This window comes from Nasonia vitripennis, chromosome 3 (genome assembly GCF_009193385.2).
Source record: "Nasonia vitripennis strain AsymCx chromosome 3, Nvit_psr_1.1, whole genome shotgun sequence".
Lineage (NCBI taxonomy): Eukaryota > Metazoa > Arthropoda > Insecta > Hymenoptera > Pteromalidae > Nasonia > Nasonia vitripennis.
This window is the reverse complement of record NC_045759.1, coordinates 19,227,104-19,245,400: the sequence shown is the minus strand read 5'-3', so window position 1 is coordinate 19,245,400 and position 18,297 is coordinate 19,227,104. Positions and strand designations below refer to the sequence as shown.

The 18,297-nt window shown below is 40.2% G+C and overlaps 4 protein-coding genes and 1 pseudogene across 10 annotated transcripts; 3 read left to right on the top strand and 2 right to left on the bottom strand.

Annotated features, from left to right (window-relative positions):
- Nucleotides 1-387: 387 nt before the first annotated feature.
- LOC116416949 lies at nucleotides 388-3,125 on the top strand (annotated as a pseudogene).
- Nucleotides 3,126-3,205: 80 nt separating this feature from the next.
- On the bottom strand, nucleotides 3,206-5,407 carry LOC103315921 (cytochrome b5 domain-containing protein 1). Its single transcript, XM_031927891.2, has 5 exons — nucleotides 5,140-5,407; nucleotides 4,021-4,224; nucleotides 3,769-3,946; nucleotides 3,559-3,701; nucleotides 3,206-3,471 (listed from the first exon to the last, which is right to left on the bottom strand). The coding sequence occupies exons 2-5, from the start codon at nucleotides 4,213-4,215 to the stop codon at nucleotides 3,244-3,246; spliced, it is 744 nt and encodes a 247-aa protein (XP_031783751.2). The 5' UTR covers nucleotides 4,216-4,224; nucleotides 5,140-5,407; the 3' UTR covers nucleotides 3,206-3,243.
- On the top strand, nucleotides 4,939-7,755 carry LOC100118024 (proteasome activator complex subunit 3). Of its 4 annotated transcripts, none has more exons than XM_008206966.4 (5): nucleotides 4,939-5,250; nucleotides 6,004-6,048; nucleotides 6,128-6,451; nucleotides 6,544-6,680; nucleotides 6,753-7,755. In XM_008206966.4, exons 1-5 carry the CDS (start codon nucleotides 5,227-5,229, stop codon nucleotides 6,973-6,975), a joined length of 753 nt encoding a protein of 250 aa, XP_008205188.1. In that variant the 5' UTR covers nucleotides 4,939-5,226; the 3' UTR covers nucleotides 6,976-7,755. The 4 variants fall into 4 exon arrangements, with proteins under 4 accessions (XP_008205188.1, XP_001604188.1, XP_008205190.1 ...); XM_001604138.6 differs by having other exon boundaries at nucleotides 4,942-5,250; nucleotides 6,016-6,048; XM_008206968.2 differs by lacking the exon at nucleotides 4,939-5,250 and adding an exon at nucleotides 5,257-5,628 and having other exon boundaries at nucleotides 6,016-6,048.
- Nucleotides 7,756-7,840: 85 nt separating this feature from the next.
- On the bottom strand, nucleotides 7,841-14,080 carry LOC100117953 (caspase Nc). The gene is made up of 11 exons (XM_032598125.1): nucleotides 13,470-14,080; nucleotides 13,138-13,403; nucleotides 12,797-13,067; nucleotides 12,486-12,733; nucleotides 11,896-12,247; nucleotides 11,678-11,812; nucleotides 10,499-10,722; nucleotides 10,127-10,403; nucleotides 9,811-10,058; nucleotides 9,473-9,728; nucleotides 7,841-9,396 (listed from the first exon to the last, which is right to left on the bottom strand). The coding sequence occupies exons 1-11, from the start codon at nucleotides 13,605-13,607 to the stop codon at nucleotides 8,689-8,691; spliced, it is 3,123 nt and encodes a 1,040-aa protein (XP_032454016.1). The 5' UTR covers nucleotides 13,608-14,080; the 3' UTR covers nucleotides 7,841-8,688.
- Nucleotides 14,081-14,475: 395 nt separating this feature from the next.
- On the top strand, nucleotides 14,476-18,274 carry LOC100117915 (ras-related protein M-Ras). Of its 4 annotated transcripts, none has more exons than XM_031927889.2 (5): nucleotides 14,483-14,708; nucleotides 15,229-15,506; nucleotides 15,588-15,904; nucleotides 15,970-16,099; nucleotides 16,171-18,274. In XM_031927889.2, exons 2-4 carry the CDS (start codon nucleotides 15,317-15,319, stop codon nucleotides 16,057-16,059), a joined length of 597 nt encoding a protein of 198 aa, XP_031783749.1. In that variant the 5' UTR covers nucleotides 14,483-14,708; nucleotides 15,229-15,316; the 3' UTR covers nucleotides 16,060-16,099; nucleotides 16,171-18,274. The 4 variants fall into 4 exon arrangements, with proteins under 4 accessions (XP_031783746.1, XP_031783749.1, XP_031783747.1 ...); XM_031927887.2 differs by adding an exon at nucleotides 14,976-15,131 and having other exon boundaries at nucleotides 14,485-14,708; nucleotides 15,970-18,274; XM_031927886.2 differs by having other exon boundaries at nucleotides 14,476-14,708; nucleotides 15,970-18,274.
- Nucleotides 18,275-18,297: the final 23 nt, after the last annotated feature.

The window sequence follows — 18,297 nt, the reverse complement described above, 5'->3', positions numbered from 1 at the left end:
TGATTGAAACGCAAAAATCTATTTCACTTCTCATAAAACTGATCTAGTATAAATTGTATGATTGTCATCAATTGTAATCCGTAAACGCGTGAATGGACTACATCCTATAAATATTCAAAATATTCCGTACATCATAAGAATATTTACCTATCTTTGAAAAATTCCTTATTTTCTTAGTACGCATAATTGAATTCGATCTTATTGAAGTATTTCGATGAATAGGGCCTATGGGATCAACACTGAATACAGCACAAATAGCATAATGAAAAAAATGAGAAAAATAAGTTCCACAAATTGTATTCGATGCATCCAGAGAACAAAATAGCAAATTTTCGTGTCACGAAATGAGATAACTTGAGAATACTTGTGATTCAAAAATAGCTATTTCAAAAAAGAGAGGGAAACATTTTTTGCGTATAAAGACTGCTTTCGATTAGAGAAAATAGGAATTGAATAAGCTATTGAATAAGTTAGATCGCACGATGACGATGTATAACAGAAAACTTTTAACGAGGGTGGTAGTGCTCGGCTTGCTTGTGGTACAGGTTCACTGGACACTAGCTGACGACGTCAAAGGTGCCGCGTACAAGGATCCGCACTACGCGAAAGGACGGACAACTATTTGTCATACAATTTGTACAAGATAAGCAACGGATCATTTGAATTAGAGCCGAGTTTTGCGTGACGAGTCAAATTATCGAACAGCCTTTTCCAGACCGGTCTACCAGCCGGGGAGTATTGTGACGTTATCTCTGGCAGGAAAGTCAACGAAAAATGTACTGGCAAGACCATCAAGGTCGACAGTAAAGGCCTCGCTCAAATCAAAATCCTTAAGGATGAGAAAGAAGGTGTGCTCGCCATCCATGAGAAGGTGATTAAGAACAATTGCCCATTATAAAATTATACCACGCTCTCTATTCTAACACTTGCCACAATCTATGAAATTTTAGACAAAGTTAAAGCAGACTGGGGGATCCAAGTGGTTTATTAATAAAGTCTTTGCTTACAAATTAAGCACTTCAGCATCAGCAACTGTCGGTATAGATATATATATATATATATTAACCAGTGTGCATACGAGTGTAAAGAAATCTAGACTATAGATGTACACTGTATACTGGGGAGATATACTCAGCATTTATGACAATTCCAGCTTCCAGAACCAGATGGCACTTCAGAGCACTACCTAGTGTATATTTGTGGTCTATTACTTTATGCCCGGTGTATTAATTCTATTACAACATAAGTAAATTATTGATTTCAAAAGTGTTCGAATATTCCGGTCTATTTACCCGAATACCTAGCACGTACAAAAATAAATAAAGAATTTTGAAGTAGAGTGAAGTGAAGTAAGTAGTATATTTCAATACGAGTGCGCAAAAGTTTATTCTATACCCAAGTGCGTGCATCAAACGTTATTTTTCGATCCAGGGGCAGAAAATGCGATTTAACGCGCATTATCGAAAAAATAAAAAAATGGAAAAACGTATATCCAAAGAATTGCCTGCAATGGCCAAGGCGACATCGAAGGAATAGCAATTCCGAGTTAGTAGGATTAGAAAAAGAAATAAGCCACATAACTAAAAAATTTAAAAAATATAATGTTCGTAGATTAATAATGTTTGTGACTCGGCAATAGTTATCGCATAGAAGAGCAAGAGAGGATGCGGGTTTTTACATGTAAGTGCAGTCGCGGATTAGGAAAGACCGAAGTCAACAAAGCCTCACCATCATGTACAGCATAAGTCTCTTAACCAAGTTGGCTCTGGCTGTCTCGATGCTTGTCCGCAGGTACACTGGGCGCTAGCTTACGACCCAGCCGCGTACAAGGATCCGCACTACGCGAAAGTACGAACCAGCATGGTCCACCCGTTCGAGTGGAAATACAAGGATATTGCCGTGGAGTGCGAGAAATTCTTGGGACCAATGGGATTCGGTGGTATCCAGGTAGCTATACTATGACTTCTGTAAAAAAATCTTCGAAACTATAATTTATAATTCCCTGGTACGAGCGTTACCAGTCCATGTCCTACAAGATCGTCACCCGTTCCGCAATGAGCGAGAATTCGCAGACATGGTCGAGCGCTGTAACAGAGCCGGTGTCCGTGCCTACGTTGACGCGGTATTAAACCACATGGCCGGTGACGACGTACCATCTGCTGGAACCGCCGGCTCCACGGCTGATCCGGAAAAGAGAATCTACCCGGGTGTGCCCTACGGTCTCGATGACTTCAACAAAAAAAACCTGCACGATCTCAATCAAGCGAAGAAACACGCGAGAGAAGAAAAATTATCGAGTTCTTCGCGTGGTTCCGCACAATCGCACGACCAACTCGTGGCAGATCTGATATCTTGGCAAATGTTCGCAGAATTGACGCAGCGAAGCAGATGTGGCCTGAAGATTTAAAATGCATTTACGAAAACACGAGGAACCTCAGGGTGGACATTTTCGGATCCGGCAAGCGACCCTTCATCTGCCAAGAAATCATTGATTTCAACAAAGGTAGGAATAACGCTGTGGTCAGCAAGTGGGAGTGCAAGCCTATTGGAGCAGTCGTTGAGTTTTCCTTCGGTAGCGATGCCATCCTCGCCTACAAGAACCCCCGACTCTACAAGGTACTTGTTTTGCTACAAGGTCTTTACCATGAACTCTATGCAACTAACCACCCCTACGGTCACGAGCTCGTACGACTTTACCGACCCAAATGAAGGACCCCCAGCAGACAGGAAGTGCAACATCACCTCGTCCGACCCCATCGTTGGTCCCAGATCCACGGTATGGTCGGCTTCCGTAACGTCGTCGAAAATGCAACCCTCGTCAACTGGTGGTCTAACTGTCTTCTGAACAGGCTTCTCCCGAGGCAACCTGGGTTTCATCGCCTTCAACGGCCAGTACGGCGTGGAAAACAGCTCTTAAACTGGAGCTAGAGACCGGGAGGCCAGCCGGCAAATACTGCGACGTCATCTCTTGGGCAGGAGGGTGAACGGAAAATGCACCGGCAAGACCGTCAAAGTATCAAATACACGCGGAGGTAATATAACGAACGATCACCGAAATTATAGAATCTCACGAAGCTTTTGACTTTAACGCTTGCGATTAATGCATTTCCATCAGACCAAAATAGCGAAAGGACGAGATCGACCAATACTTAGTACGCAAAAATGCCTATGTGAATAAATAAATAAGTACATAAAATGCACGAGAGAAAAGAGAAAGCGCGAATCTATTTTCCAGCAGCAGCGCTACATTTCCGTCAAATCGTCGTTGAAGTAACAAAGGAGATTAGGAACGTAGGTGATTCCGGCGGAGCCGAGATAAGAATCGCTCTCGAGCGCGGCGATGCCGTTCTCCGTCAGAGACCAAGCCGGCTGCAGAAGCTTTCCCTCGAACTTGCACGTGTAGGAGCCGATGTGCCGGTTGAAAATCGAAGCGCGCTCCTGAATCCGACCGATGCTATCTTCCTCGCAGACCTGAGGAGGAGTGTCGCGTCTGTGTCTGTTCGTTTGGGAAAGCTATCAGGGGACGCAGCTTGTCGACTGCTCATTTTTCCGTCCTACCGTTATAACTGCCCGCTGCGACGTGAGCACGTTCGTTATGCTGCAAGTTCTCGGCTTTTTCGTGAGTCGGCCCCGCCGGTACCGCCGGCTGCTCAGAAGGCACTCGAGCTCCAGCCAGCACTTTCCCGTCAGCTCAGTCGCCTCTGTGTACAGTCGGGGCGCGATTCTTTGTTGTTTAATTGTTGGCACAGACGCGTTTGTACAACGAACCAAGCCGCGAATGATCGTCCACGTGGCCGGGCTCGAGGTATCGGGCGCAGCAGCCGTAGGCGGCCGGCTGATGCAGGGGCTTCGACATTCCATCGCCGAGTTCGGGTTTCGGGCTGGCAAATGGCAGGAGAATCTGGCGTCGACCGGTCCTCGGCTCCACGTAACGCCTCAATCTGCCCTTTTACGCAAATTCGAAAAGTGTCTGCAATGCAGAGCTCTCGCGGCTGTGGGAAAGGAAAGAGCGGCTCTTACCCGAGCGTCGAACCAGTGGCTCGCGTCTTTGCCCGCGTGCCCGACCAAGTACTGGCTAATCGGGCTCTCGGAGTTGCGCGTTACGTACTCGCTCAGCTCGTACACGTCGCCCAGGCAGGAGAGCCAGCAATTCTCAGGCCTCTTGTGCAGGGCCACTTCGGACGGCAGAAAGTAAGGAAACTCTCGCGCCGACATTGCGGTCAACTCCAATGCCGCCGGATAACGCAATGAAACGAACAATTGGTCTGCCATTAATTTCAATTCGTATATATAGGCGTTACTCTATCTCGTGTTCGTGCGCGAATGTTGCACTGCACGTATGCACTGCAATACTAATAAATTGACCTATAAGCGAGATCTTGCGCGCTGCGCCGTTATAACGGAAGCGTCAGTCAGTACGCATTTAAAGCGTTTATAAGTATTTCCGTTGCTCAGCCAGCTCGCAGCCTCAATAGCGCATCAATCATCGTGCGACGCTACAATTTCATGTCTTGTACGCGATATTGAATCAAGCCAGCGCGTAGTGCACGATATAATTGATGGATTGAGCGCGTCTTGATGCGTTTTAAGTATAGAGGCATGGGATAAACAAAATTAACGGTTTTATGGGCTTGGATTTATAAACGCGAGTAAAGAGTGGAATTGCTCTTTATACAGAGCACCAGGATCGAATAAATTTATATCACATTTCAGTCAAATTGTGTCTTAAAAATTAACATTCAAGATAGGTGGAGCAAGAGATTTTCCTCTGATGAATATGAATTTACACCGACTACGAAGATATATAAACAACGAGCCCTTTTAGCGGGATTTCCACCAAAGCTGCAATGTCTTATGCGGTGAGTTGGAGGTTATGTTCGTCGACGAATCGACACGCACACGCCGTTTTTTAAAGGCCAGCCGCGACGATTCGCCGGCTCGAGACTGGCGCGAAAACGCGAGCTCGCGCGCTTGCGCCGATCGAATCGAGCAAGTCTTTCCTTGTCCCGACTTCGCGAATCGTGAATTTACAAGGAGAAAGAGGGAAAAGGACAGGCTCTTCGCTCTCCTCGTCGTATACTCTAACGCAAACTCCCGTACGGCTATAGGTTATAAACTGTAGCTATTTCCGCAAACTACTTGCGCGTTTCTCGTTTCGTTAAGCACGCGACTCGAAAGTCGAAGCTCTGGTCTGCTCTGCAGTGTCTCACGCACGTCTTCGTAACAATGGACAATGCCACTGCACAGAAGGTAAATTTTGCACTTTACTCCTTTATTGTCCGACTTGTCAGCCTCGAGTATGGACCGCGCGAATTGCGCCGAGCGCGAGTCGTGGCTCTTGTATACACTTGCGAACGTCTTTCGTTACACCGCTGTAACTACTGCGATTTGGAGGTTATCCGTCAATGGCTTAGCTCTTCCATCGCTTGTTTGCTTCGCGAATGTTCAACTGTTCGGCGTTTCTGGTGTTTCTATACAACTAATACGAACTTAGCGTCAACGTGGTTGACCAAATTTCAGAAGTTCGTCGTCTTTCTCGCTGTTTTTCGGACAGTCATCGGTTTCCGACGCCTGTCCTCTACAGTAATCTGGGCTTTGAGCACTGCTTAACACGCGATGTCGAACCAGGTCTGTGCACGAGCTTCCTCGAAAACTAAGTTAGCTGCTGGTTAGCACGAAGAAAGGAGTCGAGATTTTACGTTACACCGCAACAATGAAGGGGCGCGTGTCGCGAGGTCAAAGTTTGACGAGATGTAGATTCAATGAGTTTAACCCGTCTAAATGCTGCATAGTTGCACAGCAGAGTTGATTGACTGTCATTGATGGAATATAACTACTAGTTTCATCGATACTAATTATCATATAGTTTGTAAAGATTGTTCACAAAACGAGTCGTATAGTTTTGTCGCTAACGTTTAATCTATAATTTAATTTTTTAATACACCAAACTAACACGGATTATTTTTTTTTTTACACATTGTTTTAAATGATATACCATCAAAGTTTGCTTTTCAGGTTCAAGAATACAAGGATTCCTTGAAGACCAAGGTAAATAAAAACTTTGCGCAAAGTCTATTATCTCTGATGAACATACAGCAAAGAACTAATGCGCTATTCGATTTTGCAGGCGGAACAGCTAATAATCAAGGGTTTTCCAGAAAAAATAGTCAAGCTCAATGAGATTCTTGAAACGCCAGGTTTCTGCAATCGAGATTTAAAAGAAGTCCATCAAGACTTAAATGTGCCCATTCCAGATCCGATAGTTCTCAATCATTCCGAAGATGGACCCAATCCTAAAAGACAAAAGTTGGAGAACAGTGTCGATCAACTTCCCTCTGGTACCAAAGTGATGGTTCTACCGAATGGCTCTGTGCCATGCAACAAGCATCTTTGTGATTTGCTTCATATAGTTAAGCCATACATTAGACAACTTTTGGAAGATTCAAATCTTGTGAGTAATTGTTATTACATTTCATGCATTATTAAGATAAATAATTGCATTATTCATGCGTGTATGTATTGTTCATCAACTTCTTATTGCAGTTGAAAATGTGGATTTCATTTATGATTCCTAAAATCGAAGATGGAAACAATTTTGGTGTATCTATTCAAGAAGATACTCTAGCTGAAGTGCAAGCTGTTGAAAGTGAAGCTGCAGCATATTTCGATCAAATTTCGAGGTGAGATAGATTTTTTACTTATACCATGTTAAATTGTAGAATTTCAAAGGTCTAAAATGAATAAAATTTTAGGTACTTTATATCAAGAGCAAAGATGGTCAGTAAGGTAGCCAAATATCCTCACATTGATGATTATAGACGAGCTGTTCAAGAGCTCGATGAAAAGGAGTATGTAAGCTTGTGGCTGGTAATGTGTGAAATTCGTAACCGATACTGTTCCCTGCACGATCTTGTCATTAAAAACATAGAGAAAATCAAGAAGCCCCGTTCTTCAAATGCCGAATCTTTGTACTGAACCTATTTATTTGTGTGCCCAAACACAATGGACATTAATGGTGTATACTTTTTAAATATGAAAACGCTGATCAGAAAGGAGTGCCGAGTTTAGTGCCGGAAAATTCGTTTATTTTATCAGTGGCTGAATTTCAGATCGCTCATACATTACAATAAGTTTAATGGTAATAGTTCTAGCACGGCATTTTTTTTTATGTGGCCAAATGAATTTTAACAATGTCGCGCTTTAATTGTATATAGTATTATCAGATAATTACTCGGTTCTTTTTTCAAGTTCTAGTTGAGCAAACGACGAAAGACGATGCACTATATAAGAATCGCGTGCGACTGGGATAATACTGTAAACAAGTAATAGATACTTCATTCATCATATTAAAGTATTGGTTTAACCTACCGCTTTATATATTTGGCTAATCTTATAATAGAAATACTGTATGGAAACGTGTAGATGAGTGCTTTATCTTATTAAATTGTCAAACTGTATTTTTTTGTAATAGTCACATGGAGATTTTTAATTTTAAAAATAATATAAACATTTCTCCAATAAAACCTCACAAGTTAATGTACTTACAAATCTAAAAACAATTCAACTTAGCATTGAATAATCACAATTCAATATCTAATAGCTAATTGAATTTTCATATGTTTAAAAATTAAGAATATTAATAAACGTATGATCTTTTTTATCAATCATGGAAATGTCGATATCCAATGTAACGTGAAGATATTTATCACTATTGTAAAAAATTATATTACTAAAAGTCATGGATACAATCACCCATTTTCATTTGTATCAATTATTTTTACACAAACAAATCCTGTGGTTAGGTGTTTCATGCTTTCTTAATGACAGTAAAAAAAAGCTCTTGTTATGTTATAAATTTAGTTTTATTCAGCTTTATAAAAATTGAGAGTATGTACGCACTCTCGTACAAAAAATATGTATAAAAATATGGCAGAAATGGTGTAAACATTATTCTTTAAAACAAAATTAATCCACAAATGGCAGTTATAAAAAACGAGGATATTATTTTTCGGTATAAATGCACTTTTATCAGACTTTTTTTAATATATAACAAAATAATTTGTTAATTTTTATCAGTAGCGGTGTGGATTATCTGAAAACTTTTATGATAGTAATTCAGTTATAATTTTTATATATACAATTTTTACATATTTCTCAAATTCCTTTCAATACTTCATTGATTAACTTAAATATATTCGTAAACATTTGATATAGATAAATATTTTTTTAGTTTCAACTACAAATATTCGTTTTAAAATATATTGATACGCAAATACGGGCGAGTATCATACATTAACATCAATAAAAAGTCATTTCCTCAAGTGAATTGTATAAATATTCAATATTTATACAAATTATCAAAAGCTTTTATGGAAAACAGTGCATTTTATCATTTGTTCGTTCAATATTCAAAGAAATATACTAACATTGTCTATTTTTCTCTTGAGTGACTAACATTCTATGTAATTGTAAATGCGGTTTTTATCACAGATACTTTAAAGTTCTAATCTGATTTCCTTAGAATAATTTTCATTTCAAATATTGCGGTTGGATTTTCATGTATACGAATTTTCTAATTCAGCAATACCTTTGATAATTGCATAATTACTTTTACTTGACTTTGTTGACCATAAAACAAAGCTAATTTTTATTGCATGATTCACGATTGCGCTAATTTCCCAATCCCAATCAAATTTCAACTGGTTCAACTACATTCGATGCTTGTTTTTTCCTCTTTTTCAGAACTTTTCCCAGGTTTTTTCTAACCCAATGATTTCTTTTCTTCTTTTTCAATTTTTTTGTAAGCCATTCATTTTTCTCTTGCAATAACTCATTATTGCTCCTCAATTCTTTGACCACTTGTTGTAAAAGTTCGTAATTACTTTCAAGTTTTTCTAATTTTGAATTCTGTAGGGACTGCGCTAAAGAAACGCCATTGGTAACAATATCAAAATGTTTGGTTTCTACTCTTGAAACTTCCCTTTTTGAGCTATGACTTACTTCTCCCTGCTTAGTTGTTATTTTACTTACGTCTTCAACAACCTCATTTACACTTGATACGCTGATATCTTCGTTGTCGACGAGGTTTACTTTTGAAGAACAGCAATCAGCCTTGACTTTACCAATACATCTAATATTATCTAACTTCCTAGCGCATTTGCGATGATAAACAGATTCACACCTTGTACAGACATAAATATTTGCTTTTCTGTTAGTGCAGCATTTGAATGTCAAATCGATTTCAGTCTTCGGTATGACATTGTGATTTCCATTCAAGGTTTTATCTTCAAAAAGACCAGGATTCAAATAACAATGTCTATTGAAGCCACGTGATGTTACCGATGGTGTTTGACAATTATCTTCTGGCGTACGAAAATTTTTAAGTCTAAAATCAATCTAAAAATAAAAGCATAATTTACATTCAGTGTATTGTTGATGAAAGACCTTAATTTCTAAGTTTTGTAATACTAACCATGTCAAATAATTCTCTTACATGAACTTTATGAGCATAGTTCATGAAAACCTCGCACAAAATTTGTATGAACCAAGTTCCATTGTATTCATCTCTATAAGAGACAAATCCAGGTATAGTTGAATAAACTATCAACATGTCTTCATAATTTCTCATAGTTTCTGAAAATTGCACATATGCTTCTTCAATTCTTGGTAAATTATTAGTGACTGCATCAATTGCATGCCTAGGAACAGCTACTTGTTCATTGCTTCCTCTGTACAAAATTATTATTTATTTCATCATTAATATATATATATATATATACTATGTGAAAAGCAACTTTTTAATAAACTTACCTGCAAGTTTGAAAAATGAAAATTTTTGGCTTGCCTGAGAGGTAGCGACAGTGCTCAGCAGTAAAATAATTCATAATTGAAGTACAAACAACCTTTTTATACCCTTTTGATTTGTAATCAATACCTGTAATTTCGGTTTCACAATTTCCTGGTTTACCACTACCATGTGAAGAAATGATAACAAAAGCAGCATCTACACGTCGAAGTTCTTTCATTTGAGAAAATTCTTCAATTTTGCTTTCAATTTCCTAAAAATTAAGTAAACATAAGTACAAATACCAATAAAGTCAAAGGCATTTTAAGAGGAAATATATACTTTTCCAGTCAAGTCAAAATGTGATATAACTTTGAAGCCCATCTCAGTGAAGAGTTTTTTTAAATTTGCTTCATCGTGTATAGCACTTGGTCGCCTATCTTTTTCTTTTTTATACAAATTATTTGCAATAATTAAAACCAATCCTCGAGGATTACTTCTCATTGGGTATGCTCCGATATGCTTAACTTCAGGCCTGTCCCTGAATTTGGTCGCCTTTTTTACATTTATAGTGAGAGGTTCTTTGACAACCTGTAGTTTTGTATGAAAGTTGTCTTCTCTGGATTCAAATTATAATTATCAATAGGTTATATCAGTACTCCTGTTTATAAGAAAATTAATTATATGTGAATTAAAATTGAAATGTTTTCATACCTCTCGTCAGACTCCTCATCTGAAGAATTAAAGGAGATGCAGTCTGAATTAACAGTTGTTGGTGTATCAGGTGTATCAGGCCTGTCAACTACATCTTGATCATCGTTTGGTTTAATGACACTTCTTTGTAAATGGTCTGCTACATCATGCAATTGTAATTCATGCAAACTTGCAATCAAATTTGTATAAGTAGTTTTATTCAAGTGCACTTGGTCCCCCATTTTTTATAATTCTTACTCTAACGTCCTATAAGAAAAAATAAAAGAAAAAACCAAAAACATTTTAATGGTCTAATGAATCAGAAGAAATTTTTTAATTTTCAAAATTGAAAGAACTCAACATCAATTATCAATTAATTAAAATGTTGGTTTAATTAATGTAAAACAAGCTTTGTTCGATTAAGAAAATAACAACAATGCATTAACCTCTAAATGTGAACAAGAGAACATCATCAGCACTTGTAAACTTACCGACCGCTACTTGTGCAACAAGTGTCAAAAAAATCACCAGTGATACATAGCCAAAAGTAATTATTTAACAGAGTATTGTTTCTACAAGATATGCTAAAAAATTAAGACTAAACACAAAACTACTGACGCCAACACTACCTACTCGGGCGCATTTTTCCGTTCTACACTCACGCCATTTGTTTTTCCTCAAAGACGTGCAAAAGACTTTCAGATTTCTATACTCAATTCTTTCATTCTCTCAGGTCCTTGATCCTGATCTCAACACCTTGAATATAGCCATGAATGGCTCACCGTCGCGATCACATCATCATACCAATGCTATTTGATTTTTTTAATTTACGATACAACAAATAAGTTTTGCGCGGACAATATCAGAAATTAATTTTTCAAAATAATGTCCTTACGCACGAGTACTTATAAATTAAGGCGTTTTTTAAAATGAAAAAAAGATTTACTTAAAAACGTCTTTATACATATATTTTTTTGTCATTGTATCACAATTTTTGTAAATGTACATTCATATAAAAAATCTTAGTTATAATTAAATTACAAATATAATAATATACATCACATGTTATAAATGCTTGTTCATTTTTGACATTGCGTTGATAAAATTACTATTTACCAACAAATTTTTCATATTAGATAAAATCTTTGATATAAAATTTGTGTCGAAAACTTGGTAGTATGCACTTGTTTACACCTTCTATTTGGCTGATGCACTAGTTGTTGGTTTATCGAAAAGTCCAGGATTCAGATAGCAGTGATGAAAGCCTTCATTTATCACTGACAAAGTTTGGCATTGGTCAGAACCAGTCCTCAGATTTTTTATTCTTCCATCAGTCTGTAAAAATAAGAGAAAAATTACTTGAAATTAAAAACCGAATGCAAAGTAATTTAAGTTTGAATGTTTTAGAAATATTTTACCATAGTAAATAAATCTTGAACATGTTTTTCACAAGCATAATTCATAAAAACTTCACAGAGAATTTGAATGAACCAGCTTCCATTGTGTGTATCACGATAAGAAACATATCCTGGTAAAGTCGCATAAGCAATTATTGTATCAGAGTAATTGCGCATTGATACACCAAATGGTTTATGTGAATCAGAAGATGCTTCCTTTGTAACTACAGCATCAGTGGCAAATCGTGAAACAACAGCTTGTTGATGCTTGTCACCCCTGATGGAATTTGAAGAAAAAGTAGATAGATTAGTTGAGTTAAAGCTGTTTTTTGGTATACTAGAGCGACTTTGAATTTTTTTATCATTTTTAAAGCTGTAAATAAAGTATATAAACGTTAACGCTATTCATTATAATATATTAGGTGAACAAACTCACACTTTCTATAAAAAATAAAAATAAAAATTAATTCAAAGTGTAAAATAAATGTATCTACGTGTAAAATACATGGCACTTTTGAACATATACTATTTGCTTCAACAGATTGTATAATCTATATTCAAATGTGTCCCTACTCATGCAATCAAGCAAAATATTAGCACATTCTACCAACCTGCAAGTTTGAAAGATGAATATTTTTGGTTTATTTATGAGGGATGGACACTGCATTGCAGTGAAGTTGTCAATGATATCTGTACAAAATATTGACTCATAAGTAGACAACATGTAATCGATGCCTTGGATTTCAGTTTCTTGCTTGCCACGTTCTCCAGACCCATGAGATGATATAATAACAAATACAGAATCTACTCGAGCCAATTCTTTCATTTGTGAAAATTCTCTGACCTTTTTTTTAATTTCCTAAAATGAAATAGAATGACAAATTATTTTGAGCCTTTAACAATTGAATCTATTCAAACTTACGTTTCCAGTCAAATTTTTGTATTTTATGACTCTGAATCCCATTTCTTCAAAAAGATTTGTCAAATTGTCTTCATCGTATTTGGCACTTGGTCTCCTATCAAGTATTTTGTAATCGATGTTTGTTATCATTAAGACTAAGCCTCTTGGATTACTCCTCATGGCGTACCTTTCTATACCTCTGCTTTGGGGCTCATCTCTAAAAAGTTCAGCTTTTTTAACCTTGATTACTAGTGGCTCGTACTCTGTATACAATTTTGTATGGTAGTCATCTCTGAAATAAATTCAATGTTTTCAGCAATGAATAATCCAAAGTTATGCAGCGTTATAAAGTCTTGACTTACTCGGAATGTTCTTGGTAATTAGAATTACTGGCAGATTCTAGAGAATTTTCTAAAGAATCGTTGACTGGTGGAACGTTATCTTCTGTAGTAGTGTTATTGTTGGCGTTATTAACACTACTGGAAGCACCATCATTTTCCAACTGATCCACAACATGTTGGTGATCAGATTGCCTGAGGCTTGCGATCAAAGCTGCGTATGCGCGCGGCCCTCTTGTTTTTATCGTGCAACAAATGTCACGGACGGTTTCCAGACTCGACAGATTCTTCTGCAAGACGACGAACAAATCAATGAAGTGTAAAGAAATCACGCTCGAGATGAAAGGACGACGTACCTGCCAGTTTGGAATGTTTACATCATCCCTGTTATAAACTTTGTGCTCCAGTAGTTTTGGCCAGAGTCTCTTGATGTCGAGACTCGGCAACAATTGGTTGCAGAGGTGATCGATTTTCTGGCGGTCCTTCAACTCCATTGTTTACAAATCGACGAGGAAAGTGCATGAATCAGCCTCCCTCCTGGTGGCTCCTCTCGGTAGCAAAAAAGGCACAGTTTTCCGACGGCGCAGCAGGTGAGAAGAACAAAAGGTTCGAAAGACTAGCTGAGGAGCTGCGACAGCTCCTTTGTGCGGTTGCAGGGGCTGCAACGACTATACGAGCCGACCAATGGTCGTCCAGCTGATTCACGTTCGCGCCAAGACATTGCGCCCGCAGCTCTTTCCCTCCCGCGCGATTACAGCGATGCCATGAGCTACTCTGTGACGAAACGCGAGGATTATGCCGTTGTTTAACTTGCAGCAGACGGATAATTGGTGCGGTTTGGAAGACTGTTGTTGACGTTTCGGAGCATACTGGCCCTGGGCAGCGCGGCGCTAGCCTCTTTACTTAGGTACTACTGCTAATTATTGTTCTGCTCGGAAATGTGGCAACGTCGCAGTTTGATCAGATGATTCATGCACATATGCAGCCTTTTACTTTTCTCGCGCGCGCGCGCGCTCGTTTTCTGCGCAGTCGCGGGGCTTGTTCGAACATGTTTGAAGAGTATAGTACCCAATAAGCTTTTTTCAGAAAAACTAGCTTGCCAAAGTTTCGAACATCGGAGTGTCAGTCATTTCATTCGCAGCTCTCGCTGTCATCTAGGAATAATCTAAGTGAATTCTCAACTCGTTCGTTCTCGGTCAGTTCTCTACTGTTATACACATTACATACAGCCAGCCCCGAAACCTCCATAAGCATATAACTCTCTATAATCTATATATACGCTCGCTATCGGAGAAAAGAGGGAGAGAGCGCGCGCGCGCATTCGGCTGCGTGTGTACCTATATAGCATAGACGCCGACGGCGGCCGGCGGCGGCGGCGATCAGCCCGTCGACGACGCAGACTCAGTCGCGGACCTCTCGCCGGACTGTCAAGTGTCTGTCAGCCTCCCCCTTCGATCCAGTGCGCGGAAGAGAGGCAGGCTTTTCAGCCGGAAATCAAGGGCGTTCTGCAGCGATACATCTTCGAGCTCCTGCTGGCTGCTGAGCCGACGGGACGACGCGTATTTCTGCTGCGCGGAACAACCATGTAAAGCGACGTGAGTAGATGTCGTAGCTTTAGCGTCTCCTCTTTTTCCCCCACACACACACACACACACACGCGCGCGCGCATATGCGTCGCCTCTCTCGCAACGGAGTCTCCGCCCCCGCACGCGCGGAATTCCTCGCGATTGATATTCCCGCTGCTGCTGCTGTGCACCATATTAGTATACACGCTCCATCCTCCCCCCACCGCAAAATTAAACTGGCATCGGGCGGCTTTATCGAGCGTATAGAGATATCGCCTGTATGTTGTATGTACGCAGACGCTATCGGACAGTCGGTCTCTGTTGCCAAGCATCCTCCAACCCCCCATAGCTCGATGATAAACGGCCGCTCTCCTGCGCAGATACGGCATTGTGCATGCAGCGCGGAGCTGCAGAGAGAGAGAGGGAGAGAGGGAGAGCACAGGCGCGTACTCGGCACGTAAAAATAAACAGCGCGTATGACGTCGAGGCCCGCCGACGCTCCGCGCATGCATGTGGAAAAAAATTCAAGTCTCATTTGACGCTCGAACAGCCGCAGGTGCAGCAGCTGCGAGCAGTGCGGAGAGCCAGAGGATCCAGAGACGTACGTCTATCCAAGCGCCTGATTCAGCGCAGCCGGCATGACGCGACCACCGAACAACGACAACCTCATGACCTTCAAGCTCGTCGTCGTCGGGGACGGCGGCGTGGGCAAGAGCGCCCTGACCATCCAGTTCTTCCAGAAGCTCTTCGTCACCGACTACGACCCCACCATCGAGGACAGCTACATCCAGCACACCGAGGTCGACAAGCAGTGGTGCATCTTGGACGGTGAGTGCATTTTAGCCCTTGCATTTTAGCTGATCCTCTTGGTTCCGCGACTGAAAGTCCGCGCGCGCCTCTGCCCCTCAGTCCTCGACACGGCGGGCCAGGAGGAGTTCAGTGCCATGAGAGAGCAGTACATGCGCAAGGGCGACGGCTTCCTCTTGGTCTACTCCGTCACCGACAAGCAGTCCTACGAGAACATCGTCAATTTTTACACCCAAATCCTGCGCGTCAAGGACAGGGACGTCTACCCGATGCTCCTCGTCGCCAACAAGGTCGACCTGGTCCATCTGAGGAAGGTCACCGAGGAGCAGGGCAGAGAGCTGGCGCACCGTCTGGGCATCCCCTACATCGAGACCTCCGCCAAGGATCCACCTCTGAACGTCGATGCGGCTTTTCACGAGGTAAGCCTCTCGCTCTCCCCTTCGTCCCTTTCCGCGAGAGGATAACCACGAGTTTTCTTTCGCAGGTTGTGCGCATCATCAGGAACCAGCCACCCGCTGAACTGGAGAAGAACCGCCGGAAGCGGCGGCGCTCGGCAAAGTGCGCTATTTTGTAATTTTCCCGAGAGTATTTTTACTCATCGACGACGAACCACTGTACGCCACACAACGACGATCAAATCGTTCGACATCCGAGAATCTCACTATGTTATTTTAACTTCTTTCAGATTTAGTCAATTCTAGTCCGAGCATGATCGCGCGATTCTTTATACCATTCTTCCCTGTCAGATTCACTTGGCACGTGGCACAACGGACGCGCAAATCATTGGTGATTCGATTAGACTATCACCGAACGCTGCTCTCCCACACTTCTGTCTAGTCGAAAATTTGTAAAAAACGTGAAAAACGAATAATGGACTGTGCGCATTATATCTGCCGATGAAAAGGAATTGATGATCATTTTCTCATTGACTCTGCATGGGAGACTAATCAGGAAGTATCTTGTAAAACGTCGTCATCAAATGACTATAATAATTTTACACGCGTCTCTGTTATTGTGTTTACTTGATTGTAAAGATTTATAAATATTATATACCCTAGTGAATGTTTATATAAGTGTATCGACGAAATTAGAGGAAGAAATCCAATATATAGTTTATACATTATTAATTCCATTCTACTCCGCTGCTTTCAGTTTTTATCGCGGTTACTCTATTGTACCACAGTCGCCCCCAAAAATGGCAAACAAGTTCGGTATTTTAGATCGACTTTTCACGTGTATTAGGTATTATCGACTGCCTGCGCGAAAATTTGCATGTTTCATGAGCGGAATATATATATGTACACACACCTATGAGCTGTCGAATGTATCGATGTAAGGCAATATTATTTTTTTATATTGAATAGTAGCATTCGCTAGACATTTGTTGACAAAATAGATGGTACTATCATTCCTATATAGTTATATCGGAGGAGTAATACTTTTCTACGCTTCGTTTGAACTGAGATAATTTGTACAGTGGGACAAATTTTTTACATTGAATTTTAAAAGATGATAATTATTTTTCTAAAACGCCGTATATTCGAGAGAAATGATTTTTCTCATTTTGCGAAAGTATTCCGATACGCTATATCTTAGATAATCGTTTCGTTTGTACGACGAGAGATCGTTGGTTTCTTCGCGAAGGCACTATAGACGTAAGAATTAAAAAATGCCATGGCCTATACTAGAACGTAACGATACAAAGTAATACACACACGCGCACGAGAGACAGAACGTTTCTCTACAACCTACTACTTTGGGGGCATTGTTTCGAACCCTCGAACACGAGAATGTCGACATTTTTACAAAGCGAACTAAAAATAAAATGCGCGCGTGTGCAATAGGGCGAGGAGTGAGCTGAGAATGACGCTGAGAAAATTGTATCGCGCAAACAAATTTATTCATTATATCGATAAGCCTGTGATTTTTTCCAAAGTACACGAAAGAACGACGTTCAGCAGAGGAGGTTGAGCTCTTCTTTTCGATGGGCCGTCAATCGATTGTAATACAGTACCTAAGCATAAACGACAAGAAGGAGACAAAAGTGTCGAATTCGTATAATAATTATTGTATTACGCGCAAAAAGCAAACCGTGCACACACGTATGTCGCCGTCCATTGTATATGCCAGCCATGCCCGTTTCTCGCGCCAGCAGTTTTCTTCTTTTTCTTCTTGTTAAGAGATGCCGATTTTTCGAGCACAAAATAACGAATAGAGAGTAAAACGTAACGCGAGGTAGCCGAATTTGCATCGAATATACGCTTCGAGACTCGCTCGAAGCGTACTTGCAACGTAGACTTCAATTTTGCAATTGTTGTTACATAGAGAGCGCATCCGAAGAGATTTTTCGAGGGAAAAACTCGTGTAAATAGCGAACTACGTAGCTGAATTATCGAGTGAATAGAATAAACAAATGAGGAGAATCGAGGAGCGAGGAGTGTGCATTTTGAGAAGAAGAAAAGGAAGAACGAGATGAAGAAGAAAAAAAGCATCTATATTTTCGGAAATATTGAGAATCCATCGCGTGCGTATGTATACCCATGAGGCATAATGTATCGATAATAATGTGCATTGTATAACGTGTACACGTACGGCACGTTTAACGTAAAAGCAAAATGTTATAATGTATAATACACGACGATTAATATCTGAAGACTAGTATTCGAAGGTATGAATCTTTTGTTAAAGTGTGTCTAACTGTGCAGGTCACACTGTGTATACACGTATTAAATGAAAAACAAGTGTATAAAAAAGCAAAAAATAAACGATCGGAGCATCCGTTTTGAGAATCTCGCCTTTCATTATTCAAAGC

Bases quoted from the DNA above. Each gene is read 5' to 3' on its own strand.
- LOC103315921 (XM_031927891.2), bottom strand. From the start codon at position 4,215: ATGTCGGCGCGAGAGTTTCCTTACTTTCTGCCGTCCGAAGTGGCCCTG. The intron at 3,947-4,020 runs GTAAGAGCCGCT...TTTGCGTAAAAG, and splicing joins GCCACTGGTTCGACGCTCGG to GGCAGATTGAGGCGTTACGT. The intron at 3,702-3,768 runs GTTCGTTGTACA...GACTGTACACAG, and splicing joins GGACGATCATTCGCGGCTTG to AGGCGACTGAGCTGACGGGA.
- LOC100118024 (XM_008206966.4), top strand. From the start codon at position 5,227: ATGGACAATGCCACTGCACAGAAG. The intron at 5,251-6,003 runs GTAAATTTTGCA...ATACCATCAAAG, and splicing joins ACAATGCCACTGCACAGAAG to TTTGCTTTTCAGGTTCAAGA. The intron at 6,452-6,543 runs GTGAGTAATTGT...TTCTTATTGCAG, and splicing joins TTTTGGAAGATTCAAATCTT to TTGAAAATGTGGATTTCATT.
- LOC100117953 (XM_032598125.1), bottom strand. From the start codon at position 13,607: ATGGAGTTGAAGGACCGCCAGAAAATCGATCACCTCTGCAACCAATTG. The intron at 13,404-13,469 runs GTACGTCGTCCT...GTCGTCTTGCAG, and splicing joins TAAACATTCCAAACTGGCAG to AAGAATCTGTCGAGTCTGGA. The intron at 9,729-9,810 runs GTAAGTTTATTA...AATTTTGTACAG, and splicing joins TTCATTTTTCAAACTTGCAG to AGGAAGCAATGAACAAGTAG.
- LOC100117915 (XM_031927886.2), top strand. From the start codon at position 15,317: ATGACGCGACCACCGAACAACGACAACCTCATGACCTTCAAGCTCGTC. The intron at 15,507-15,587 runs GTGAGTGCATTT...TCTGCCCCTCAG, and splicing joins GCAGTGGTGCATCTTGGACG to TCCTCGACACGGCGGGCCAG. The intron at 15,905-15,969 runs GTAAGCCTCTCG...TTTCTTTCGCAG, and splicing joins TCGATGCGGCTTTTCACGAG to GTTGTGCGCATCATCAGGAA.